Here is a 26,067-nt window from a genome sequence, read left to right as displayed (position 1 = left end):
CGCTCCCCTCCTTTGCGTCGACCCTCGAACCTCGCCTCCACTGCCTCGGCACTGGCACTGGTCACTCTCACTCACCAGTGCCGCGCCAGGAAGCTCAGCTCGGTCCGGTCTCCACTTTCACAGCTTCCCTCTTCTCCTTCGGCGTTTTGCACTCTGCATTCAGACGTGGCCGCCATCTTCCGCGCCTCAGCTGATCGCCCCGAAGAGCTCTCTCGGCATTGCAGCCTCCGACGCTCCCCAGCGTCCCCAACAGCAGCAAAAACACTCAGTCTCTAGCTGCCTCAACGGGGGACAAGACAGCAGACCGACTTCGGGTCATTTCGAAGCTGGATTGGTCCATTCCTGACGATTTTCACCGTAGTCTCAGGAGACCAGCGGACCCACCATCTCCACACCACTCAACCCGGAACCGGAAGCCTTTGATTTTCCTAATGGGCTTGCACACATTATTCGCTTTTACATTGATTCCTATGGGAAACATTGTTTCATCTTACAAACTTTTCTTCTTATGAACCTTGTCATGGAACGAATTAAATTCATAAGACGAGGTACCACTGTATATTGGATGTTGATAATTATTGTTTTTGATCTGAGACTGCCAGACTAAACTTAAAGTTCTCAAATACATCTTGTTATTTCTAGAGGGAAAGATAATTTGCAATGGCTGTTGTAGGAGGCTAATCTTAGGAAGTTTGGGATATTGAATGATTACTGTCTATTTGAAAATATACTATTGAAAATATAGAATTATGGATGTCAGAATTCACGCATGCATGATAGCACGTGCCCACACTTTATTTATTTGTTTGTTTGTTTATTTATTTATTTTGACTTCTATGCCTCCCAGTCCCGAAGGGACTGCCGCTCAGACACTATACTTTTCCGCCCACACCGGGAAAAAATTAGAGTTAACATTGCTGTACTCTGCTGGGATGTATCTGAGCTTCCAAAGGTGCAGTCCGATAAGATGCTCTAGAATAATGTTTGTTTTTAATTTTTTCCCAAGTTTCAATTAAAGAATTTCTAATGCTATGTCTTTGAAAGTACCTAGGTATAGTCCATTTTCCATACCATACAAATGAGTGCCATCCTATCTGTAAATCATGCCCTTCTAAAGTCCAAAGTCTTTTGTTTCTGAGCATTATCCATTCTTTAATCCACATTGCTGCTGCCAGTTTGGAAGTCCAAATTCTCCTCTTTTTCGTACATCTTGTAGACATTTTAAACTAATCCTTGGTCTTCTTCCTTGCCAAATAAATTCAGTTGTTATCTTATTCATATCATTTAAAAAGGTTTTATTAACTTTAATTGGTATGTTTGAAAATAAGAAAAGCAATAGTCGTAAAATATTCATCTTAATTAGTGCAATCCTGCCCATCAATGACAACTGCAAGTTTTTCCACTTTTGCAAAAATCTATTTCAATTTTTTTTTTCAATTTAATATACCGTGTTTCCCCGATAGTAAGACCCCCCCGATTGTAAGACATATGGGGGGTTTCAGGGGGGTCGGCTTATATAAGCCATACCCCGAAAGTAAGACATATGTCTTACTTTCGGGGAAACACGGTAGTATAAAAGGAATTAAAGGGGGAAAAAACTAGACAAATACTATTGCCGGGGGGGCGATGACATTGCTTCCAAGCTCCCCGCGCGCCCCTCGCCTTCGCTCGCCGCGGCGCCACCACCTCTTCCCCTGCCGAGGCTCAGCTGCAAGCGGCCAGCGAGGCTGATCGGCTCCGAGGCGAGCGGCCGGAGCTGCGCCCTCCTTCACCAGCCTCCTTTCCGGCAGCTCCCTGCGCGCCCCTCGCCTTCGCTCGCCGCGGCGCCACCGCCTCTTCCCCTGCCGAGGCTCAGCTGCAAGCGGCCAGCGAGGCCGATCGGCTCCAAGGCGAGCGGAAAGGTGAGTGGCGCGGTCAGGCGCCCTCCTTCGCCCGCCTCCTTTCCGGCAGCTCCCCGCGCCCGAAGACGAGCCGGCCCCGGTGCCCGGGACAATGTAAGACATACCCCCAAAGTAAGACACAGTGGGGCTTTTGGGGGTAAAAAGATAGTAAGACACTGCCTTACTATCGGGGAAACACGGTAGTTTTCTCCCATTAATGTTGAACATCTTGCTGTTAACTGAATTCCCAAGTATTTTACCCTCTACACTACCTGTATGTTTAAGTGTCTTTAAATCAATTTTTTTGGTTTTCTGACATATTTTTTACAATCATATTTGACTTCTCTTTATTGCTACTTCTCCATAATTCTCAATTTGAGTTAAGGGTTTTGGGCCTGAAGTAATTGGTTCTTCCAAAATGAAAACTAAATCATCCGCAAATGCTTGCAATTTATATTGTTCATCTCAAATTTTGAAGCTCAAAATCTCTTTGTCTGCGCTTATAGCTCTAGTCAGTACTTCTAATGTCAAAATAAATAATATTGGTGATGATGGACAGCCTTGTCTTGTACCTTTGGTGATTTTAATTTTATCGGTCATATCTCCATTCACAATTATTCTCGCCAACTGTTTATTATAAATTGCTTCTATGATATTGTTGTTGTTGTTGTTGTTGTTATTAATTAGATTTGAATGCTGCCCCTCTCCAAGGACTCGGAGCGGCTAACAATATGTAAGAACCTCGCTCCAAAATTCATATATTGTAATTGCCTATTTAGAGATTGCCAGTTTAAATTGTCAAAAGCCTTTTGTGCATCCAAAAACATCAGTGTCATCTGTTTTTCAGGGTGCTGTTCAGAGTATTCTAAAGTATTTAAAATTATACGCATATTATCCTTAATTTGTCTTTTAGGTAAAAATCCATTCTGATCTGAATGTATAAATTCATGTATCTTTTAAGTCTATTTGCAATAATTGATGCAAAAATCTTATAGTCAACATTTAACAAAGATATTGGCCTATAGTTCTTTACTTTTTGTGTATCAATCCCTTCTTTCGGTATCAGAAATATATAAGTTTCTGTCGCAGTATCCGGAATTTTAGCTTGTATAAATATTTCATTTATTAAATCCAAAAAGATAGGTCCAAATACCTCTTCAAATACCTTATAAACCTCTGCTGGTAATCCATCAGGTCCTGGGGCTTTACCATTCTTTTGTTTCTTAATAGCTTCCAACAATGGCTGGATGATTTTGGACCAATCACCAGGAGACTGGGAGTTCTGCCTTAGCTTTAAAAGCCAGCTGGGTGATTTTGGACCAATCACCAGGACACGGAGTGTTCTAGTCCTGCCTTAAGCATGAAAGGGTGACTTTGGACCAATCACTAGGTGATGGTGAGTTCTACTCCTGTCTTAACCTTGAAAACTGGCTGCGTGACTTTGGGACAAAGTTTGAGCTTAGAGAGAACATCTCCTAAACGTCTGCAGAAAGCCAGGCTACACATTAATTTCCCCAGCTAAACAACTCGAACTTCATCTGATATATATTTATATATATTTAGATTTATTAGATTTGTAAGCCGCCCCTCTCCATAGACTCGGGGCGGCTCACAACAATAATAATAACAATATACAATGTAACAAATCTAATATTAAAAGAAGTATATAAAAACTCGTCATTTAAAAAAGCATACAACACGGTGATGTTGCCCTGGTGCCTTGCTTCTCTCGACGGCTCTGAGAAAACTGGGCTTTTGAAAGTTTTTTGGGGCTGCCAAACGGGCGATCGCGGACCCAAGGGGCTGCGACCAAATAGGGGAAACTCCAGTGCAGCTGGGGGTGCGATCGGCACCCCCCCTAGACATTGGGGAAACCCCTTTGCCGACTTTCAAAGAGATCGGCCTTCCCAGACCGATCCAGAAGCGGACATCTTTGACTCACCAGCGGAAGCCGCAAGGACGACTTAGTACCAAGATCGAGTGACAGAAGGAAGCAAAGAAGGAAACGTGAGTGTTTAAACTGTGGATGGTCAAGAGAGCAACTCTTTCAGAATTCGGAGCGTTGGGTTTTTTTAAAAGATATCGTTGGAAATGTTCCCCTCTGCTCTGCTGTAGCTTTAAGATTGAAACCTCTCTCAGATGAGGCGACGGTGACGCAGCAGAAAATACATAATAGTTGCATCAGAAAAGGCACTGCAGAGCCCGAACCAAAAGGAATAAAACCGCGACGAGGAGTGTTAAGATCTTGCTGACCTAGCTGAAAGAGTGGAAGGACTTTTGAAAGTGAAGAAGGATAGAGAAAAGTGTTGGATCAAATCTGCTAAGCTGCTACGAAAGAAAAGTGAATTGAAAGTGATCTGAGTCAGAGGTACTGAAGACAAACAATCGGAATATACTTTATTAAAATCCTCTCCTTTTTTGTCTCCACATTCTTTTGACTCTCTCCCTATTGATTTCCCCACTGACTTTTCTCTTTTCTACCCCCCACACCTCAACCCAAACTTTGCTTCTAACTATTTTGTCTCCAAAAGAACAGCTATCAAGATATTTGGATTCCCTATTATAACTGGATATAACTACTATAACTGGATATTTACTCTCTTCCTTTACTTCGAGCCTATTTGGATTACATTAACTATGAGCCTATTTGGACTGCATTAACTATAACTATTAATTATAACAACTAGAGACTAGAGACTAACTGATTAATTGATGGACTGATAGACTAATCAACCGATGGACTGATGGACTAATTAATTGACTGAGGGACACCAGACAGATCGATAAATTGGAATAAACTGAATTAATACATTATTTCATCTTCAAACTACCCCCCAATTTCAAATTTACTTGAATACCTGTGGAACATTTTTGTGGAATACCCATGGAACATTTTATACTTCATATGTAAACATACTGAAGGGACTTCATTGAAAAAGATAAGAAAAAGACTTCACTAACTGTTTATTAAATTAATTATAAAATCAATTATAATAATAGTTTACTCATATTCAAAATAACAATCGTATTTACTTAGCATCTTTTTTGTAATTAAATAATTTAGATTAATATAGTAATGGACTTAGAAACATACAAACTTGTACTAATATATATATATATATTCTCTTTGCATATTTTATATACTTAACTAACTGAAAAAATCTTGTTACATATAATACTTCTGATATAATCAATTGCCAATTAGACTGTTATTTCTCTCTTTATATAATACCTTATATACTCCTCTCTCTTTCTTTTCTTTCTAAATCTCTTTTCTTATACTTATTTCCCACTCCTACCTTATATATACAACATTAACTAATGAATTGTAAGGATTTCTACGGTATAAACTTATTTTATTAATATTAACATTAATTGGGGATTAAAATAATTGTATTGCAGTATTCATAGTAGATCATTAATAGAGTAAAACTAATTAATAAATTATAAGTATCTCTTTATCACTGTGCTGACTTTATAACATAACTTACTGTGTTTCTTTAAATACATTATAGATAAAATTGTGCTGATTTTATAATACAACTTACTGTGTTTCTTTTTTATATATTTTATATTATAGATAAAATTCTATTGACTTTATAACATAATTTACTGTGTTTTCTTATATATATTATAGATAAAATTGATTGATAAGATTGAATACTTTACCCCTCTATTCTATATATACCTTATTTTCATTCTATACATTAAAAACTTATTTTTCTACTAACTCATTAATACATTTAAATCCTTAAACAAAATTAATTAACTAACATATTAATACACGCTCAAAGATACTAATATTATCTTACCCTTTACATTTATCCAAATAATCTTACTAACCCAAAAATTGAATTCTATTTCAAAAAACCAATGTGAAGTATCGAATAAAAAACCTGAAGATGTCTTCAACAAACCAAACAACAATAACAAAAACATGGAAAAAAAACACTACACAGTCGGCCACACCATCTGCCCAACGTCCACCAGAAACACCTCCTACAGACAAAACAACGTTACCTCAAGCCTCACAACCACCCCAGAACATTACAATTGCCTCACTTTTTGAAATGATGACCAGGATGCAAGAATCCATCGATCGCAACCATGAATCAATGTATGGAAGTATAGGGATAATGCGAGAGGATATCAAAAAAGAGTCTGCGGAGAGGGGCGGCATACAAATCTAAATAATAAATAAATAAATAAAAATAAAAAAATGCAAGACCACGTTGGCAACTTAGACCAGTGTTTCCCAACCTTTTTTCAGCCGCGGCACATTATTCATATTTTCAAAATCCTGGGGAACATTGAACGGGGGGGGGCAGCTAAAGAAAAGTTTGGACAAAAAAATTCTCTCTTCCTCCCTTTCGCTCTATTTCTCCCTCCCTCATTCTCTTCCTTCCCTTTCTCTCCATCCCTCTTTCTTTCTTCCTCTCTTTTTTGCTCTCTCTCTCCCTCCTTCCCCCCCTCTATGTCTTTCTCTCTCCCTTGCTCTCTCGCTCTGTGTCTCTCTTGCTATCTCTCTCTTGCTTTTCTCTCTCTCACTCTCTTCCTCACTCATCTTTCTTTCTCTTTCTCTCTTTCTTTCTTCCTCTCTCTCACTCTCTTCCTTCCTCTCTTATCTCTCTTTCTCTCTCTTTATCTCTCCCCCTCTTTTCTATCTCTCTCCCTCTTGCTCTCTCTCTCTTTTTCTCACTTTCCCTCTCTTGTTTTCTTTCTCTCTCTCTCTTGCTTTCTCTCTCACACTCTTTCTTGTTTTCTTTCTCTCTCTCTTGCTTTCTCTTTCTCTCTTGTTTTCTTTTTCTTGTTCTCTCTCTTGCTATCTCCCCTTTCTCTCACTTTCTCTTGTTTTCTCTCTCACACTCTTTCTCTCATTCTCTCTCTCTTGCTATCTCTTTCTCTACCCCCTCTTTGTCTCTCTCTCTCTTTCTCACTTTCTATCTTGCTCTGTCGCTCTCACTCTCTCGTTCTCTGGAGGCTGGCAAAAGTGATTTTCAATGTTGGGCGTGCGGGCCGGCGCGCGCTTTCTCCCCATCCCCCTGCCAGCCCGCCCGGAACATTCAAAGTAAGAAAAACCTTCACCAGCTTACTTTGAATGTGGCAGGGGGAGGGGGAGAGTGCACGCCGGCCCACGCACCTGACATTGAAAATCACTTTCGCCAGCCTCCGGAGAACGAGAGAGATCGCCTTCGCCGCCTCTCCTGCAACCCCCTCGCTGAGAGCCCGGGACAAAAGCGCTTTCGGCGAAGGCAGCGGCGAGTAGCCAGGGGCGCGGGGGGCTAGAGGCGCGGGGGGCGGCCGCGGCTTCGGGTGCGCCCTTGGAAAAGGGTGCGCGGGGGGCGTTTTGGGGGGCGCTGGCGCAGGCATGCGCAGCCCGGCACCCTTCTGCTCCCACCGCCAGTGCCCTCCCTCCGGGCCCCAAAGGACATTGGTTGCCGCCCCCGCCAGGGAAGCTCCAGCTGGGCGGGGCGCTGCTGGTGCCTCCGCCCTGGAGCTCTTGCCACCGCCATCCCTCGGCTACTACCTGGTGCCACTGCTGATGGCGCCCTCCTCTTGCTGCCGGTGCGAAGAATGAAGCTCTCCTTTTTTCCCGCCTTCCTTCTTTGGGGCCCAGCAGGCGAGCGCCGGCAACAGCGGCATCGGGCAGTAGCCGGGGGGCAGCTGCGAGTGGGAGTTCCAGGTTGGAGGCACCGGCAGCGCCCCGCCCAGCTGGAGCTTCCCTAGGAGTTTCGCGGCATACCTGACCATGTCCCACTGGTTGGGAAACGCTGACTTAGACAAACGCATGGGAAAATTAGACACAGGAAATAGTAACTACTAATGGTCAAAAAATCCAAACAATAGAAGAGAAAAATGAACAAACAGAAATGCGCCTTCAATTCACAGAGGCCAGAGTAGAATATATAAACAAAAACCTAGAAGAGGCGGTGATGAATCTAGAAATGGAAAAATCTGCCTTTTTTCTTCGATTTCAAAATGTAAAGGAAGCAGATGACCAAGACCTTCCACAAACTATGTCCAAAATTCTTTCAAAAATGACTGGGAAAACAAAACAAGAAATGTTAGAACAAATTGACAAAATATACCGAGTCTCTACCTCATTTGCACATAGACATAGACTACCGCGGGAAATACATATTTACAAAGAGAAGCACACGCGACGAAATATATAGAACATCAAAAGAAAACGTAATTTCACATAGAGGAAAAGAGATAACAGTATTAACACAGATTCCCAGATGAGTACGAGAAAGACGTAAACCCTATCTATTCCTAACCAAACTAAACAAAAATAAAATCATGTTTAAATGGCTGATACCAGAAGGAATACTCGTAACTCTACTTGACAAGAAATACAAAATAAGTACACCGGAAGTTGCAAAGGAATTTACGAAGAGTTACTAAAACCTCTGGAAGACAGATTCCTAAAAGAAATAGACACTAAAGATACAATGAATACAGAAGAGTCAAGTCTCGAAGACATCATCCAAGAAAAAGAAACGGAAACAACACAGATCGAGGAAAATGACCCACAGCAACTACAAAACAAACATGAAAGACAAGGGCCGATTACAAGGGCAAAAGCCGAAGCCAGAAAATAAAAATGACAAAAAACCAGATATTACAACACAAAGAGACGACATCACCATATTCTCAACGAACATCAATGGATTGAACTCAGAAAAAGAGGGGGGGAAATTCACAAACTTCTAAGTCACAACTTTCACATAACATGTTTACAAGAAACACATATTGTAAAAAAAAAGACACCACTATTACTCCCAGGTCTTGGCGAACTTTTCACTTCCTCAGCATCAGTTAAAAGGAGAGGGATAGCAATTTACATTAAAAGCCAATATAAACCAAAACTTATATATGAAGAACCCGATGGTCAAATTCTAATGGTACAAATAACGATAAAAAATGAACAATTAACAATAATAGGAATATATGCACCCACTATCAATCAATCAGCATTCTACACACAATTACACAAAAAAATTCTTGAATTGAGCTTAACAAATTTTATTACAATGGGTGACTTCAACGCGATACACAATAAAAACAAAGACCATAAGAGTAGCAAACAACACTGTTTACGAAAAACCCTCCCAGCCACATTTGACTATCTAACATATGAATTTGCGCTTAAGGATATATGGAGAACACATCACCCGCAAAATACACAATACACTTTCTTCTCATACCCACACAAATCTTGGTCGTGCATAGATATGGCTTGGTCCAATTCTTATATTATAAACCAAACAAGAGAAATAAGGATCTTACCTGCCACTTGGGCTGATCACAATCCCATACACTTAACTCTCAACAACCAGGATTCCATAACGCACAAAAGATGGACTATGAACTATTCCACCATAAATGAAAAACATTTCAAAACTAAAATAGAAAACGAACTACCACCCTTTATAACGATTAATTGTGAAGGAGATAGGACATTACAGATAGTTTGGGATACAATGAAAGCCTATATACGTGGAATATATATATCTTACTCAGCCTACACCAATAAACAAAAAAAAGAGAAACTTAACTATCTCAACACTAAATTACAGGAAGCAGAGACAACAACACCCGGATGACACAGCAACTCTAATTAAAATAAAAACTATAAAACATGAAATAAACCTAGAAACTCAACAACAACTTACTGCCAAATACAAAACTTTAAAACAACTAAATTTTGAATCTGCTAATAAACCCAGCCGATGGTTGGCTTTTAAATTGGCGCAACAAAAAGCCGACAAAGTCATAGAATCTCTTTATGATAATTTGGGCCTATTGAAAACAAACACAGAAGAAAAGAAAAACATAATACAACAATTTTACCAGGACCTATATAACTCAGACAAACAAGATAACCCTGCAATTAAGAAATACTTAGCTTTAAACGAAACACTACAGATAACAGAGGAAGAAAGAACAAAACTAAATAGGAATATCACTCCTACAGAAATTAAACTGGCCATTGCAAAACAACATAACAATAAAACCCCAGGACCTGACGGTATCCCCTTGGAATTTTATAAACACCACCAGGACATACTAGAACCAATAATGTTAAAACTATATAACCAGGCACTACAAGAAGGCAAACTTCCGAAAACATGGTCTGAAGCTTACATTACCATCATACCAAAAGAAAATAAAGATAAAAAACACTTAGAAAATTACCGACCAATTTCACTACTAAACACGGATTATAAATTTTTTTCATCAATAATTGCAGAACGCTTCAAAAATATATTAAACAACATTATACATCCGGATCAAAACGGATTTCTACCAAAAAGAAATATAAGTAATAATACCCAAACCATAACTCAACACCTTAGAATACTATAACGAAAATCTTGATAAACCAGTGGCGCTCGTGTTTATAGACCTGAAAAAAGCTTTTGATTCTCTCTATTGGGAATATTTCATAACACAAATAGAACATATGAAATTTGGAGACAACTTTATCAACCTAATAAAATCTATTTACTCCCAACAAACAGCAAAAATACTCTAACAAAACTATCACAGAAGAAATAACAGTAATGAGAGGAGTACGTCAGGGATGTCCCTTAGCACCTTTAATTTTTATATTAGCTTTAGAAACATTTCTAAAAAATATAAGAAATAATGAGCAAATAAATGGACTTAAAATAAAAAAGGAACACTTCAAGCTTTTGCAGATGACATAGTATTCACAATTCAAGATCCTCTTAAATCATATTTTAATGAGTGAACTTCATAGATTTGGGGAAATAACCGGTCTCAAAATTAATTTAGACAAAACCCAAATTATAACTAAAAACATGACACCAGAATTCCATATTAGAGCAAGCTCTTAATGTAAAAATAGTGAAAAAAACTAAATATCTGGGCATTACGATCTCAGCAAACAATAGTACTTTGAAAAAAGATAATTACGACAAACTCACACAGGACATACAAAAAGATTTAACTAGATGGACAAATTTAAAATTATCACTGATGGGTAAGATTGCCGCAATAATATCAAACATTCTCCCCAGATACCTATATCTATTTCAGGTAGCTCCGATCAAATTAAACAAATCATTCTTTGAACAATTACATAAACTAATTCGGAAATTCATTTGGACAAAAAAAAAGGCAAGAATAAAGTTAAAAAACCTGCAAGATCATAGATCAAGAGGAGGCTTTGGCCTCCCCAACTTTTATCTTTACTATCAAACCACTATTTTAACTAAAATCAAAGATTGGATAACGTTACAAAACACAAGATTACTTTCCTTAGAAGGATTTAACTTATAGTCAGGATGGCACACATTCCTAATGGCAGAACCAAACAAAATACCAAAATACTTTAAAAACCATTATATCAGAAACACATTAATATCGACATGGCAACAGATTAAAAAAAATCATTATCTAGCAATTCCAATATGGCTATCCCCAAATGAATCCTTTACCTACCAAACCCCTCTTTCAGTACCAAAAATAATAACCTACTCCAAATTACTAGACTCTAATGATAATATTCTCACTAGACAACAATTAGAAGATAATGGAATACCTATAGACTGGTTCACATACATACAAATAAACACAAAATACAAACAACACAAAAGTACACTTGGCTTTCAAAACACCAATCCTCTCAACTTAATAATATTTGGATCTAAATTATACAGCTATCTATTAAAACAGGATACTATAGAAGAGCAAGTTAAAGGATCCATGAGAGCATTGCAGTACTCGAACCTCGAGGTGATGAGGGCATGAGCGACTGTGAGCAATGACTCCCTGTCCAAATACGTCCGCAACTGGTGCACCAGGTGAACCTGTGCAAACGCCCTCCTCGCCACAGCCGAAAGATGATGTTCCAATGTCAGCTGTGGATCGAGGAGGACGCCCGAGTTGCAAACCCTCTCCGAGGGGGGCAGTAATTCCCCCCCCCCAGGGTAATGGACAGAAAGATGGGATTGTCCTTGGGAGGCAAAACCCACAGCCACTCCGTCTTGTCTGGGTTGAGTTTGAGCTTGTTGACACCCATCCAGACCCCAACAGCCTCCAGGTGGTGGCACATCACTTCCACTGCTTCGCTGACTGGACATGGGGTGGAGATGTATAACTGGGTATCATCAGCATACTGATGATACCTCACCCCATGCCCTAGGATGATCTCAGTGGTTTCACCAGAGATCATCCATCAGTGCGACCAAAGCAGTTTCTGTGCTGTAGCTAGGTCTGAATCCTGACTGTTGAGGGCCTAGATAATCGGCTTCTTCCAAGGACCACTGGAGTTGGAGCGCCACCACCTTCTCAACAACCTTCCTCATAAAGTGGAGGTTGGAGACTGGACAGTAGTTATTAAGCACGGCTGGGTCCAGGGAAGTGCCTCCTTGTAAGGAGCCGGGAAGGACCCCCTCCCCAAAGAAATGTTGACAATGTCCTGGACCTAGCTCCATGTCACCTCTCAGCTGACCAAACTAACCAAGATGGACACGGATCCAGTAAGCAGGTAGCGGAACTCACAGCTCCAATGGCCTTGTCCACTTCATCAGGTGTCACCAAGTCAAACTCCTCCCAGACCGGTGGACAAGGCAGGCCCCAGTCACCTCGACTGACTCGTCAGCTGGCACTGCTTTCCAATCAGAGTCGGGGTCTGCCCGGATCCGAGCGACTTTAACAGTGAAAAACGAGTTAAACTCCTCAGCACTGCCCTGCAAGGGCTACCCAACTCCTCCCTGGTTCAGAAAGGAGCGGGTCACCCTAAACAGAGCGGCCAGGTGGGATTCCGCTGATGCAATCAAGGCAGCATGATACACGCATCTTGCCCCCTTGAGCGCCACTTTGTAAGTCTTAATGTGAGCTCTTACAAGTGTTCAATCGGATTCGGATTTAGTCTTCCTCCATCGCTTCTCTAGACGTCTCTTCTGGCGTTTCAACTCCCGGAGCTCCTCGGTAAACCAAGGAGCACTCCAGGGTCTAGTTCCACAGAGAACAGCTGATGACCCTGAACAGCTTTTTCCACCCCACACCTATTGCTTTTTGATGCAGAATTTCAGGGATCACGGTCTTATCTCTTTGGGCTGGTGCTTGAGATGGAGTGCACTGATCTCCTCCACACCCTGTTCTGACCCAGCCTGAGCACAAACAAGAAACGGACTCCTTGTCCTGGGAAAACCCATCTTTTATTTATCTCCTGTGAATTAATGGCTTTCACACGAAGTCCAGGCAATAATCCTTCCAAGAATTAATTGCAGTAACAGGCCTTATTCGTCAGGCTCTAAGCTCCCAGGTTCAAATTAAGTTCTGGCAAACAGTCTCCATGGCACGAAACAATACAGTGGTACCTCGTCTTACGAACTTAATTCGTTCCGTGACAAGGTTCGTACGTTGAAATGTTTGTAAGATGAAACAATGTTTCCCTTAGGAATCAATGTAAAAGCAAATAATGCGTGCAAGCCCAAAACTCACCCCTTTTGCCTTGCATCGCTGGGAATCACCTGAGCCTCCTTTTGCTGGGAATCCCCGCCTCCGGACTTCCGTTGCCAGCGGAAGCGCCCGTTCTTGTGTTGCTGGGATTACCCTGAGGCTCCCCTCATTGGGAAACCCCACCTCTGGACTTACGTTGCCAGCGGAAGCGCCTGTTCTTGCGCTGCCGGGATCCTCCTGAGCCTCCTTTTGCTGGGAATCCCCGCCTCCGGACTTACGTTGCCAGCAGAAGCGCCCATTCTTGTGCTGCTGGGATTTCCCTGAGGCTCCCCTTGTTGGGAAACCCCACCTCTGGACTTACGTTCCCAGTGGAAGCACCTGTTCTTGAGCTGCTGGGATTCCCCTGAGGCTCCCCTTGTTGGGAAACCCCACCTCTGGACTTAACGTTCCCAGTGGAAGCACCCGTTCTTGTGCTGCTGGGATTCCCCCGAGGCTCCCCTCGCTGGGAAACCCCACCTCCAGACTTCTGTTGCCAGTCGAAGCGCCCGTTCTTGCGCTGCTGGGATTTCCCTGAAGCTCCCCTTGCTGTGATTCAAAGCAGCACTGACAAAAACGAAGGGGATCCCAGCGAGGGGAGCCTCAGGAAAATCCCAGCAGTGCAAGAATGGGAGCTTCGGCTGGCAATGGAAGTCCGGAGGCGGGAATTCCCAGCAAAAGGAGGCTCAGGGAAATCCCAGCACTTTGGCTGGCAACGGAAGTCCAGAGGTGGGGTTTCCCAGTGAGGGGATCCTCAGGGGAATGCCAGCAGCACAAGAACGGGCGCTTCCGCTGGCAACGGAAGTCAGGAGGTGGGGATTCCTTGCAAAAGGAGGCTCAGGGGATTCCCAGCGCTTCAGCTGGCAACGGAACTCCGGAGGCGGAGTATCCCAGCGGTGGCAGCTTGGGTTCATAAGGTGAAAATAGTTCGGAAGAAGAGGCAAAAAAATCTTAAACACCGGGTTCGTATCTCGAAAAGGTCTTTAGAAGAGGTGTTCATAAAACGAGGTACCACTGTATAAGCAAATCTTCAGAAATACGAAGTGTTGTCTCCTACAACCACCATTCCCTTTTCCTTCTATTTATTCTCCAGTCAGGGAGTGGCCATTCTGAGTTTTACTTCCTTGTTCTCTCCTACCTGCTCCACTATCTGGCACAGGCCCCAACTGTTCTTTCTCCTCACTCCTGACTGCCTCTGAAGGCAGCTGCCTCTCCAGTGGCTCTTTTTTTGCTCCCGACGCAGAGCATCTACCAGAGCCTTCCCCAGACTCCAGAACTGGCCCAAGTTCCTCCCCAAACTCGTCCGAGTGTGGCGGGCCACAACAGACCCTGAAGAGAGGAAGAGCATTGCTGGGCAGACCAAATGGCAGCATCATCCAGCGAAGAGAAGTAACAGCCAGCAAGACAAAAGAAGCCATCCTTTCCCATTTCACCTGAAGAAAATGTCCTTATTGAAAGAATATGCTGCCTCCAATACGAATGCTCTTATTTAGCTCTCATTTCCCATTTCCATCCAATGACCCAGTTCTTGCTCGTTGTTTTGTCTGTTCTTCTTTTAATGCCATGCGAGGCAAGGGCCATTAAGCCTCCTATAACGGGGCACTGACCTGAATAGTTGTAAAGCTTGGAAGGGAACAAAATTCTGGAAGCCATTGGAGACAAAGATCTGCAGGAACGCCACTTTTCCATTGCCCTTCTTATGCCAAGGGCAGTGGGTCACCTCTTTACTGGTGTTGGTCACCTCTAAGCATCTTCTAGGCATCTTCTTCCTTTTATTCTTCTTCCCCTTCCTCCTCCTTCTTCTTCCAACTGACCTTTTTTTCCTTGAGGAAGGAAATCTTTCACTTCTCATCCCAGAAGCTTTGTCAGTTCTGATAGTTGGGGAATCGTAGGATAGGTTCTGCTAGGAAGGACTGTGGTTGTTTTTGAAGTCATTTGGTTGCTAGCACTATCTCTGAGATCTACCAAGGCCACTTCTGGGATTATCTTACGCCCTCCAGGTCACCTGAATCAGGATGTAAATGGTGAATCTTGGAAGTGCTGTAGATATCGTATATACTCGAGTATAAGCACGAGAATTCGGAACCAACTCCTCTTCCTCCGCACGGCTGAAGAAGGCTCATTTGTCTCTCTTGCTCACTCTCCTGCCCGCTACAAGGACACTGTGGCGAGAAAGTCCTGATGCGTGCCTCCCTGTCTTTGCAGCTGACAGGAGAGCAAGTGAGTGAACAGGAGAGAGAGAGAGAGAAACGAGCCTTCTCCAGCCGCGTGAAAGAAGAAGAGTTGGTCCCGAATTCTCATGCGCGCTGCAGTGGGGTAGCTCTGCTCGGCCAAGCTACAGCTCCTCGCACTGGAGCTCCCAACAACTGCCGGAGAAGGCCCGTTTCTTCTCTCTCGCTCGCTCACCTGCCCGCTACAAGGATTTTAAATTTATTTTAAAAATATTTAAATAAATAAATATGCTGTCGGCTGCTTCCCTTTCTTCTCTTTTCTCCTGTCAGTTGCGGTCATGGAGGAAGAGGAGGAGGAAAGGAAAGAGGCGAGGGTTCTTCTTTCTTTCCTCTTCCTCCTTTTCCTCCGCGGCTGCAGGCTACTCTGGCTCTCCTCCTCCTCCTCCTTTCCCTGCTGCCATCCCAAGTGGATCTCTTTAGCAAATCTGCTTCTCCACACAACACATGGGGCAATAAAGGGAGATGGAGGAGGAGGGAGGATCAGGGGTGGGAAGGAGATCCAGTCAGCGAGCCAGCCAGCAAGCTAAAGGGGGGGGGGGGGGAAATGGCATGAACTCTCTCCAGGCTTTAGAAGCCCCCAGCTGGAGAGAGAAGCAGATTTGCTAAAGATATCCACTTGGGACGGCAGCAGGGAAAGGAGGAGGAGGAGGAGAGCTAGAGTAGCCCACAGCCGCGGAGAAAGAGGAGGAAGAGGAAAGGAAAGAGGAGTCTTCGCTCCCCTCTTTTGCTGTTGGCTGCTTTCCCTTCTCCTTTCTGTCAGCTGTGGTTGTGGAGGAAGAGGAGGAAAGAAAAGAGGCGAGGGTTGTCTTTCTTTCCTTTTCCTCCGTGGCTGCAGGCTACTCTGACTCTCCTCCTCCTCCTTTCCCTGCTGCCGTCCCAAGTGGATCTCTTAAAAGCAGCGCCTCAGCGCTGGCATCGTCCCTACGCGCCATCCTTCTTTCCTAATTGGAAGTTGAAACCGCAGAGGGTGGAAAAGTGCAACCTCCACAGCCGGTCCCCGTGTGCAGGAATTCTGGGAGTTGAAGTCCACTAGTCTTAAAACTGTCAAGTTTAAAGACCCCTGGTTTAGGGTTAGAAGTGCAAGGGTCTTCAACCTGGCAAGATTAAGGCTTGTGGACTTCAACTCCCACTCCTGAGGTAGCATGGTTGGTGCAGTAATTCTGGGAGTTGAAGTCCTAGTATTAAAACTGTCAAGTTTAAAGACCCCTGGTTTAGGGTTTATTTCTATAGGTTTTAGCTTGGTTGATGATTAAGCTACTTTTTTTACTTTTTAATTTATTGTTATTACCAGATTGCTTTTGTTTACCCTCTTTTAAATTTACAGCACTAGTTTACTGGTTTTCTTTAAAATAAATATTCTAAAACATTTAATCTACTGATTTTATTGATTTCCATTTTTATAAGTTACCAGTAGCCACTGCATTTTCTAACCTCGGCTTATACTCGGGTCAATAAGTTTTCCCCGTTTTTGTGGCAAAAACTGGTGCCTCGGCTTATACTCGGGTCGGCTTATACTCGAATATATATGGTAGGTTGTGTCTTATTCTCCCCCCAATATCAGGGTTCCAATTAATACCCACCCAAACAAAAGAAGACCTCCAAGGCTTGAAGTTCCTCCAACTTCCGTTTTATTAGAGATGTCATATTAGCACATCTGGGGAAACCTGAATTTGAGAGTTTTGGATTTTCCCCACCCAGAAGAATGTCAAAGGTCCATCCCCTGCACCCACAAGTCCATCACACGGTCCAATCAATTCACTGTTGCAACTGGAGAGGGGCCCTCAGTCACTCCCATCCAGGTACTGGGCAGAGTGTCCTTGACTCCCAGAGAAAGGAATGTTGTTATGGCTAATCCTCCCTCACTACTTGCAATCCTTCCTCCCGTTTTCCCAGGCACTAAATGTGGCAGCCCAGAAGAATATGGCTTTCGGGGCTGACACCCTCTCTGTTGAAAGAGAGCTGTTCGATTCTAATAGCTGGTCCTCTATATCCAAAATGTGGACATTTCGGTCTTCAAAAGCTGTCCTCAAAAGTTGGTTGCGCTTAAAAGTGGGATAAGATAAGATAAATTCAGGTTTGTCAAGGACTGTCAAGGGTTTTGGAGCCTTAATGCTATCTCTGGGTTATGGAAGCAGTTGCCCCCAAATAAGAGCTTGTAGGGAACCTGTAGTAAAAGAGGAGGAGGAGGTCTGCATCTTCTCCTGGGGTCCCCAGAGGCCTGTGGTTGGTCATGGTGGGAAAAAAAATGCTGGACCAAGATAGGGCCCTTGGCCTGATCGAGCAGAGAGGTTCTAATGCATTGAGGACGTGAAGGCCACTAATCTAAGAGAATGTCAACCTTTCAAGGTTCAGGAAATAGGGTCTACTAAATCTACTAAAACTATTGTAAGGCATAATACGGAACACTGAAAGCCTACCACAGTTTCTTCCTCCCTGTCTTATGCTAAAGAGAATCAAGAGATGGTTCTCTTGTGTCTTTCTCAGATTTTCCACTCAGATAATCCTTATAGGTAGTATGAGCAGGAGAGCTAATTTCATTACAGCAGAGTTCAGAGTGGAAGAATGCAGAGTGCTGAGTGGAGACTGGAGCCACACCCAGCCTTAAATTTCTCTAGCCTTCTCTAAGTGGTTTACAGAATCAGCATATTTCCCCCCAAAATCTGGATCCTCATTGGGTCAACCTTGAGCCGGTGGTGAGATTAGAACTGCTGAACGACAGCTAATAGTTAGCTGAAGTGGCTGCAGTGCTGCACTCTAACCACTGCACCGCCCTGCCTCTGCACATGATGGATCTTGAACAGATTCTTAATTGTGACCATGGATGTCAAAACGCCCAGGATGAGGAAAAGCTCATTCTCTCCTATGCACTCAAGCCACACCTGCCACCTTTCTCTTTGCAGGCATCTCAACGACATCGAGTTGGGTGTGTCGTCCTTCTGGATCCGGATTGCCCTGGGAGCTGCAGTGGTCACCCTGGTGGGAATCAGCCTCTACAAGGCCATGACGAAGAACAAGTAGAGGCCAGCAAGGACATGGGAATCTCCATCGTCTTTTCCTCCCTCCTCTAGGTTGTTTATTCTTTCCCACCCGTGTCCAGGAGACACAACTTCATTTGCTCTCCCCTCCCCTCCCCTCCAAGCACTTTGCAAAACCCAAAAGAAGCGTGCAAGGGATAAAGACCGAAGGTCACCCGAAAAGGACATTCCACTCCCTTGGGCTTCTCCCGGAGGGAAGGGAGGGTAGGTGGGCTGTTGTAGATGGGAGTGAATGACCACCACCATCACAGCACCAGCATCATCATCTGAAATCATCACAGTCACCCTAATTGGTACAGGCAAGATTTGCATTTTTCTCACTCAGGGAATGTACCCCCCCCCCCCTCCCCAGAATCCTGCAAGCCATCGCATCAGATATCTTTCTGGGCTGCTCAGCTCTAACAAATATCTCAAGCGTCCCCTTTTGGCTGCTGCTCAGAAGCCGAAACTCTTGCAGTCTGGGAAATGTTTTGGGTTTTTTAAAAATAGACGTGATTTGCGGAAAGCTAGAACTGTTGGCCTTCTGCGGTACCTCTGTTTGGACCGTCGACTTTGATCTTGTGATTGGAAGGACATCTTGAGTGCCTTCCAGGGGAGGAAACTACAAAGGTTTCTGGGATTTTCTGAATCCTAAAAGAAGGGATTTCACCCAGGCCCTCCTTCTTGGGCTTGATTCAAGTACAGGACAAAGGAGCCTCCATGGTTGTGGAAGGATGGAGAACTGAGATGGAACCTCTCACTCTCGATGCAGACATGAATCTCATATGCCGCCCCAAGTTTGAGGAGAGGGGTGGCATATAAATCCAATAAATCTAATCTAATCTAATAATTGCCCACCCACGGTAAGGTTACCGCTGTGGTTTCAAGGGCGGTTTGGAAACTTCTGTCTGTCACTCGCACTCACTAGTTTCAAGATTTTGGAGGTTGTCTGCTCCAGCAGCGGCAAAGCCAGTTGAGGAAGTAACCAGGACCTGCCTCCCTCCGCTAGTATTCTTGGATGCATTGTAGGAGCACGCACACATCCTTCTTCATTCAGCAATCCAGCACATGGAAAAGTCATAGGTGATGTCTGTGTGTTTTTTATCCCTTGCCACTTCATTTTCCCCATGCTCCAGGAAACTGAACATCATATGACATACTTCCTATATTTTAGGTTGGAATGAGACAGGAGGGGAGGGGGTATCAAACAGGCGCCCCCCTCTGCTGATGGATCTTTGCCATGGTGGTCTAGCAGGCTAGGGCTTCCACTCAGAGCCATCTTCCAAACTTTTTAAACTCTTTTCCAAAACTGAGCCGGATAAATAACATTCACAATTCGAGAGGGGAAGGAAGGGGGGGGGGAAATAAACCCCAGATTTTATGCCGTCCTAGAAACATCTCAGAAAGGAATTACTTTTTTTTTTTTAAAGGAATGTTTGAACTTTTTTTTTTAACTTTGCGGGTTTCGCACACTTTATGACCCTTTTTTTGCGTGTGACACAGGCTTTAGGTTTTTTCCTTCGGAGTTCCTTCTCTGCGCTTGCAACCCGAGGCTCTCAGTCCTTAACCAGACCGTTGTCGGCAACCCTATTTTGTTGGGGTTGTGTTAAGTCCAGGTTTCCCCACATTATATTCCTTCTGCAGGCCAGAAATGCAGGGGGCCATTAAATTAAAATGAGTTTTTTCCAGTCTTTCCAGCTTTTACAGGGTGAGGAATTGTGAGTGTAGGGAAAGCGCTCATATGCCACTTCTGTGGCCCAGTTCCAAACAGTTCAAGGCCCGGTAGTGGGTGCAGCCACAGGGTTGGGAACTCACATATTAAATGACAGTGGGACCACATGTTGGGGGAGGAAGCAGAAGGCACCCATCTTCATAGTTGTGACCTCTGCCACCAAGTCTACGAACTGAAATAAATCAAAAACTTTGCAACTTAATTGCATCTCTTATACCATGGGTCTCCAACCTTGGCAACTTTAAGACTTCAACTGCCAGAATTCTCCAGCCAGCTAGAGACTCCCAAATTCTGGAAGTTGAAGTCCACAAGTCCCAAATTCAACTGCCAAATCCTGGAAGTTGGAGTCCACAAGTTTAAAAGTTGCCAAGGTTGGAGACCCCGTCACATTTCCTTATAGCAGAGATCTTCAAACTTGGCAACTTTAAGACTTTGTAGACTTCAACTCCCAGAATTTGGAAGTTTAACTCTGAGAATTGAAGTCCTCAAGTCTTAAACTTGCCAAGTTTGAGGACCCCTGCATTATAGGATTATTTTTAAAGTAACTTAAACTACTTAAGAGCTCTGCTAGTGCTCACAATCAGTGCCAAGAAAATAACTCCCATCAGTATTCATCTCCCATTCTTGACCTTGTGTTACTGTTTTTTTAACATAACTTTAAATAAGTACTGTATATCCCTACCACTTTTTTTTTAAAAGATTCTCTCATTCCCCCTCTCTAGAGGAATCATTAATTCAGGCAGTAGCATCAAAGGCTTGGGATAGGATGCAGTTCAAAATATGCTTTGGGAATTCTGGTTTGCTTTTTTTTTTTTTAAAAAACTTTTTTCATATAACCAGCAGCTGCAAGGTCTGAAGCATGAGTGTCCAACTTTGGCCTGTTGTAAGACTTGTGAATTTCAACTCCTAGAATTTTCCAGCCAGCACCACTAGATGGGGAATTCTGGAAGTTAAAAGTCCACAAGTCAATTCTGGGAGTTAGTAGTCCAAACTTGGCCAGTTGAAAACTTGTGGATTTCAACTCCCAGAATTGACTTGTGGACTTTAAACTCCCAGAAGTCTGCAGCCAGCACTGCAAGTCCACAAGTCTTCAACCAGCCAAAGTTGAACACCTCTAGTTAAAAACCAGTACGTCATGTAATCAATGGAGAAAAAAATTGCAGGAACAACGCAAAACTGGAGACCTCCGTAGGCTGGTTACTTGCTTTTGAAAAAGACCTAACCTTAATGCTTTTGAAAAAAAAGAGCTAATCTAATTACCAGAAGTAGAAGTGGCTAGGGATCATGAAACAAGGCATTAAATATTCATCGTAAATACCAACCAGAAGGAATTCGCCACACGTGGAAAACTAGCATATTAGGGGAGACCTGGAACTTTCTTTTGTAGAGCATTAAAAAAAAATAGAGGTTTCCTCAAACGTTTACCCCTTGCACTAGGAAGTGGTCTGAACTTGGCCCAGCTTTATGAGCTTCATCCTTGGAACCTCAATGGTTTCAAAAGAAATAGTTGTCAACCCCTCGCTGGTTGGAGTGGTATAGCCCAGTCACACTGCATGTGGAATATTTTGGATTCCTTTGGCATTCCCTGGACATTTTAGGTATCCCCATCATGTTACACCCAGAGATGAGCTCCAGGTAAATTTTAATATCTCCATCTGTTCCTCCACCACCACCATCACCGTATTTATGCATTCACTACTTGGAGCAAATTCTCAGAAGCTTTGTAGGGGTAACCTCTTTTTCACCGAGCGATGGTGCTCGTTCTCCCCTGGGTGGGGGTGGGTCGTCTTCTCCATTCAGTTGTACCAAGTTTCAACTCAACTGCTGTGAACCTGAATAAATTTATACCAGATGGTTGCAGACAAAAGACAACATCTCGGTGTCTGCTTTCTTGGGGGCTTCTTTGGGTTTGTGCAGTGGGGGTGGGGAAAGATGAAGAAAAGGCTGTTGCTGCTTTCATAAACAAACCGAGCACATCTGCACAGGCCAGCCTGCTGGTGCATGTCTAAAATGGAGCGTGGATTCTGTAATTCAAATCCAAATCCTGTTAACGACTAAAAATAGAAAACACCAAAAACAAAAAAAACCAAGTAGCTGTACTGTACTGTACTTTTCCTCATCCCTTCTCTCTTCATTATCTTCTTCCCCTTTTCCCTCTTTTTTCCTTCTATCTTTTCTATCGTTTCCTTCCTTTCACGCTTTCCCTTTTCCTTTTTTCCCCTTTTTTCTTTTCTTTCCCTTTTTCTTTATTGTCAATAACAGTAATACAACTATATATTTTATGTTTTATATATTCTATGCTTTTCAATAATACTAATATGACCATAACTTTACTTGTTATGAATATCAACCCATATGCATTATTGACCTCCCTTTATTTTGTTCGTTATTTCTTTCTGTCATATTTGTAATAAAACTTAAGATTATTTTTTTAAAAAAGATGGATAGATAGATAGACTGACTGACATATTTTTAAAAAAATAATCTTAAGTTTTATTACAAATATGACAGAAAGAAATAATGAACAAAATAAAGGGAGGTCAATAATGCATATGGGTTGATATTCATAACAAGTAAAGTTATGGTCATATTAGTATTATTCTCAACAACTATCCAGTCTCCAACCTTCCCTTTATGGGGAAGGTTGTTGAGAAGGTGGTGGCGCACCAGCTCCAGCAATCCTTGGAAGAAGCCGATTATCTAGGCCCTCAGCAGTCAGGATTCAGGCCCCCCAGCTACAGCACGGAAACTAGTTTGGTCACGTTCACGGATGATGTCTGGTGGGCCTGGGACAGGTTTATCCTCTGTCCTGGGGCTTCTCGACCTCTCAGCGGCTTTCGGTACCATCGACCATGGTATCCTGCACCGGCTGGAGGGGTTGGGAGTGGGAGGCACTGTCCTACAGAGGTTCTCATACCTCTCCGGTCGGTCGCAGTCGGTGTTACTGAGGGATCAGAGTTCGACCTCTAGGCTTCTCTGTTGTGGGGTGCCTCTGGGGTCAGTCCTCTCCCCATGCTATTTAATATCTACATGAAACCACTGGGTGAGATCATCCAAGGGCATGGGGTGAGGTATCAGTATGCTGATGATACCCAGTTATACATCTCCACCCCATGTCCAGTCAGTGAAGCAGTGGAAGTGATGTGCCGGTACATGGAGGCTGTTGGGGTCTGGATGGGTGTCAACAAGCTCAAACTCAACCCTGACAAGATGGAGTGGCTGTGGATTTTGCCTCCCAAGGACAATTCCATCTTTCCGTCCATTACCCGGGGGGGAATTACTGCCCCACTCGGAGAGGATCCGCAACTTGGGCATCCTCCTCGATCCACAGCTGACATTGAAACATCATCTTTCGGCTGTGGCGAGGAGGGCATTTGCACAGGTTCACCTGGTGCACCAGTTGCGGCCCTATTTGGACAGGGAGTCATTGCTCACAGTCGTTCATGCCCTCATCAACTCGAGGTTCGACTACTGAAATGCTCTCTACATGGGGCTACCTTTGAAAAGTGTTCAGAAACTTCAGATCATGCAGAATGCGGCCGCGAGAGCTATTGTGGGGTTACCTAGGTTTGCCCACGTTTCTCCAACACTCTGTGGCTTGCATTGACTGCCGATCAGTTTCCCGTCACAATTCAAAATGTTGGTAATGATATCTGGCATCAGACCAGAATATCTCCGGCACCGTCTGACACCCAGGAACAAAGCAATTTAAGGTTCCTGGTCCTGACCAAGACTGCAGTTCCTGTCTACCTCAGTTCCAGTATTTTCCAGTGCCTGCCTTCTCCTGGGTGCCCAGTCTGACACCTAAGAACAAAGAAATGTAAGGTTCCTGATCCTGACCAAGACTGCAGTTCATGTCTACCTCAGTTCCAGTGTTTTCCAGAGCCTGCCTTCTCCTGGGTGCCCAGTCTGACACCAAGGAACAAAGACATTTAAGGTTCCTGATCCTGACCAAGACTGCAGCTCCTGTCTACCTCAGTTCCAGGGCATTTATTTTTCAAATTCTAGGTCCACCTGAATGCTGCACCTTCTTTTGTTCCTTGGGCCACTGTCACTGCAGGGCTTCAACCATGAAGAAAGCCATGAAAAAAGGCCGTGGCCGTGCTGGTGGTAGTGGTGATGATGATGGAGCTGGTGCTGCAGGAGCAGGTAGAGGGCATGTAACATCTGCACCTCATACCCCTTCCTCTGGCACAAGCAGGCACCTGGGTTTGATGCAAGAAGTTGGAGATAATATGGCATGCAGCGCTACCTTTTCCTTGGTATTGCCTTCTACACACTCCACCTCATCTGCGTGTTCAGTGCCCTCGTCATCACCCCCCACCAAAGCAGCAATGCCGTCTCACCCAGAAGCAGCGTAGTCTTTAATGCTGTTTGATGACACTTGTAACTGGAATGCCATGGACCGTCCACCTTCCCCATCCACAGTTGCAGAACTTGAGCTTCAGGGAAGACCATGATGGATGATGATGAGACCCAGATCCCTGCTCCTGCAGCTTACTGCAATGTTGAGGCTGAGAGGGAGGTTAGTGGGGAGGAGTTGGTGGAAGAAGATGCCAGGGATGATGAGGTGCTAGATCACACGTGGTCTGAAGGCCGGCAAAGTTCAGAGGAGGAAGAGGCTGTGATGGTCCCACAGTCCCAGGCAGCCAGTAGAAGAGAGAGAAGGGTGCAAACCAACAGCGTTCAGTCTGCTGGTACTACTGCCCACCGTGGCCAGGGACCAAGCACGCCACATGTGCCACAAAGAATGTCACCAGCGTTGCATTTTTTCAAGCAGGTTACAGATGACAAGACAAAGGTCATTTGCATGCTCTGCCGCCAGTCCATCAAGTGGGGGAGAGATGTTAATAATCTCAGCATCACCTGCATGACCAGGCATCTGAATACAAAACATGAGCTTTGTTGGCAACAATACCTTAAAAGTATTCAAATGGCTGGGTCCTCTTCTGCTATGGCTGCCTCAGCCCCTGCCACCGCCTCCCAAAAAACAAGGCCACCTGTCTCTCCACAAAAGGACAATGTAGGATCACCACCAGCACTGGCACCAACACCATCACCGCTGGCAAGCCTGTCTATACCATCCCAGGGAAGCTTTCAGCTGTCCATCCCTCAAACTTTGGAGAGAAAGCGGAGGTTCGACCCATTCTCACCCATGAGCCCAGGTCCTGAATGCCAGCATTTCAAAGATGCTGGCATTTGAAATGCTCCCCTACCACCTGGTGGAGGCAGAAAGTTTCAAGAAAGTTATGAAACTGGCTATCCCACAATATTCCGTTCCCAGCCACTACTACTTTTCACGCCAGGCCATCCTTGCCCTGCACCAACATGTAGTGGAGAGTGTTCAGTGTTCATTGCGCAATGCTGTAAGTTTCCGCATCCACATCACCACTGACACGTGGACCAGTAAACATGGCCAGGGCTGATACATCTCTCTCACTGCCCACTGGGTGAATGTAGCGGTGGCTGGGAATGAGGCGGGAAGCAATTTAGCGCATATCCTTCCACCACCTGTTGTGGTTAGCTCTGGCCCAGCTCCTGCCCCAAGGACTGTGGATGTGGGTGAGACATCCACATACTGCAGGCCTGTTTTGCCCCCAGTGGAATCTGTTGATGAAGGCTCCTCTGACCAAGAAGACATGAGTGACAGGGAGGAGGAGAGTGTGACAGACAGCTCAGAAGGAGATCAATTATCTAGCTCCTCTTGGATTCAGAACAAGAGTTAATGATACAGC

At 44.0% G+C, this 26,067-nt stretch overlaps 1 protein-coding gene across 11 annotated transcripts in view; it reads left to right on the top strand.

The window, feature by feature from the left end:
• RHOT2 (ras homolog family member T2) overlaps positions 1–26,067 on the top strand; it is a 194,727-nt gene that overhangs the window by 166,585 nt on the left and 2,075 nt on the right. For 5 of the 11 annotated variants that reach the window (XM_070760769.1, XM_070760771.1, XM_070760776.1 and 2 more), the window contains one exon: positions 18,487–18,693. The exons of 2 other annotated variants lie outside the window; for them this stretch is intronic. In XM_070760769.1, coding sequence (XP_070616870.1) covers positions 18,487–18,604 — 118 coding nt within the window. In that variant the 3' untranslated portion in view covers positions 18,605–18,693. Of the gene's footprint in view, positions 1–18,486; positions 22,200–26,067 lie in introns of those variants that run through there. 4 more of the 11 variants (XM_070760779.1, XM_070760775.1, XM_070760780.1 and 1 more) reach the window with 1 other exon arrangement.

This window comes from Erythrolamprus reginae, chromosome 9, assembly GCF_031021105.1.
Source record: "Erythrolamprus reginae isolate rEryReg1 chromosome 9, rEryReg1.hap1, whole genome shotgun sequence".
NCBI lineage: Eukaryota > Metazoa > Chordata > Lepidosauria > Squamata > Dipsadidae > Erythrolamprus > Erythrolamprus reginae.
Note: the sequence above shows the minus strand (reverse complement) of the source record. Positions and strands in the feature narration are given on the sequence as shown.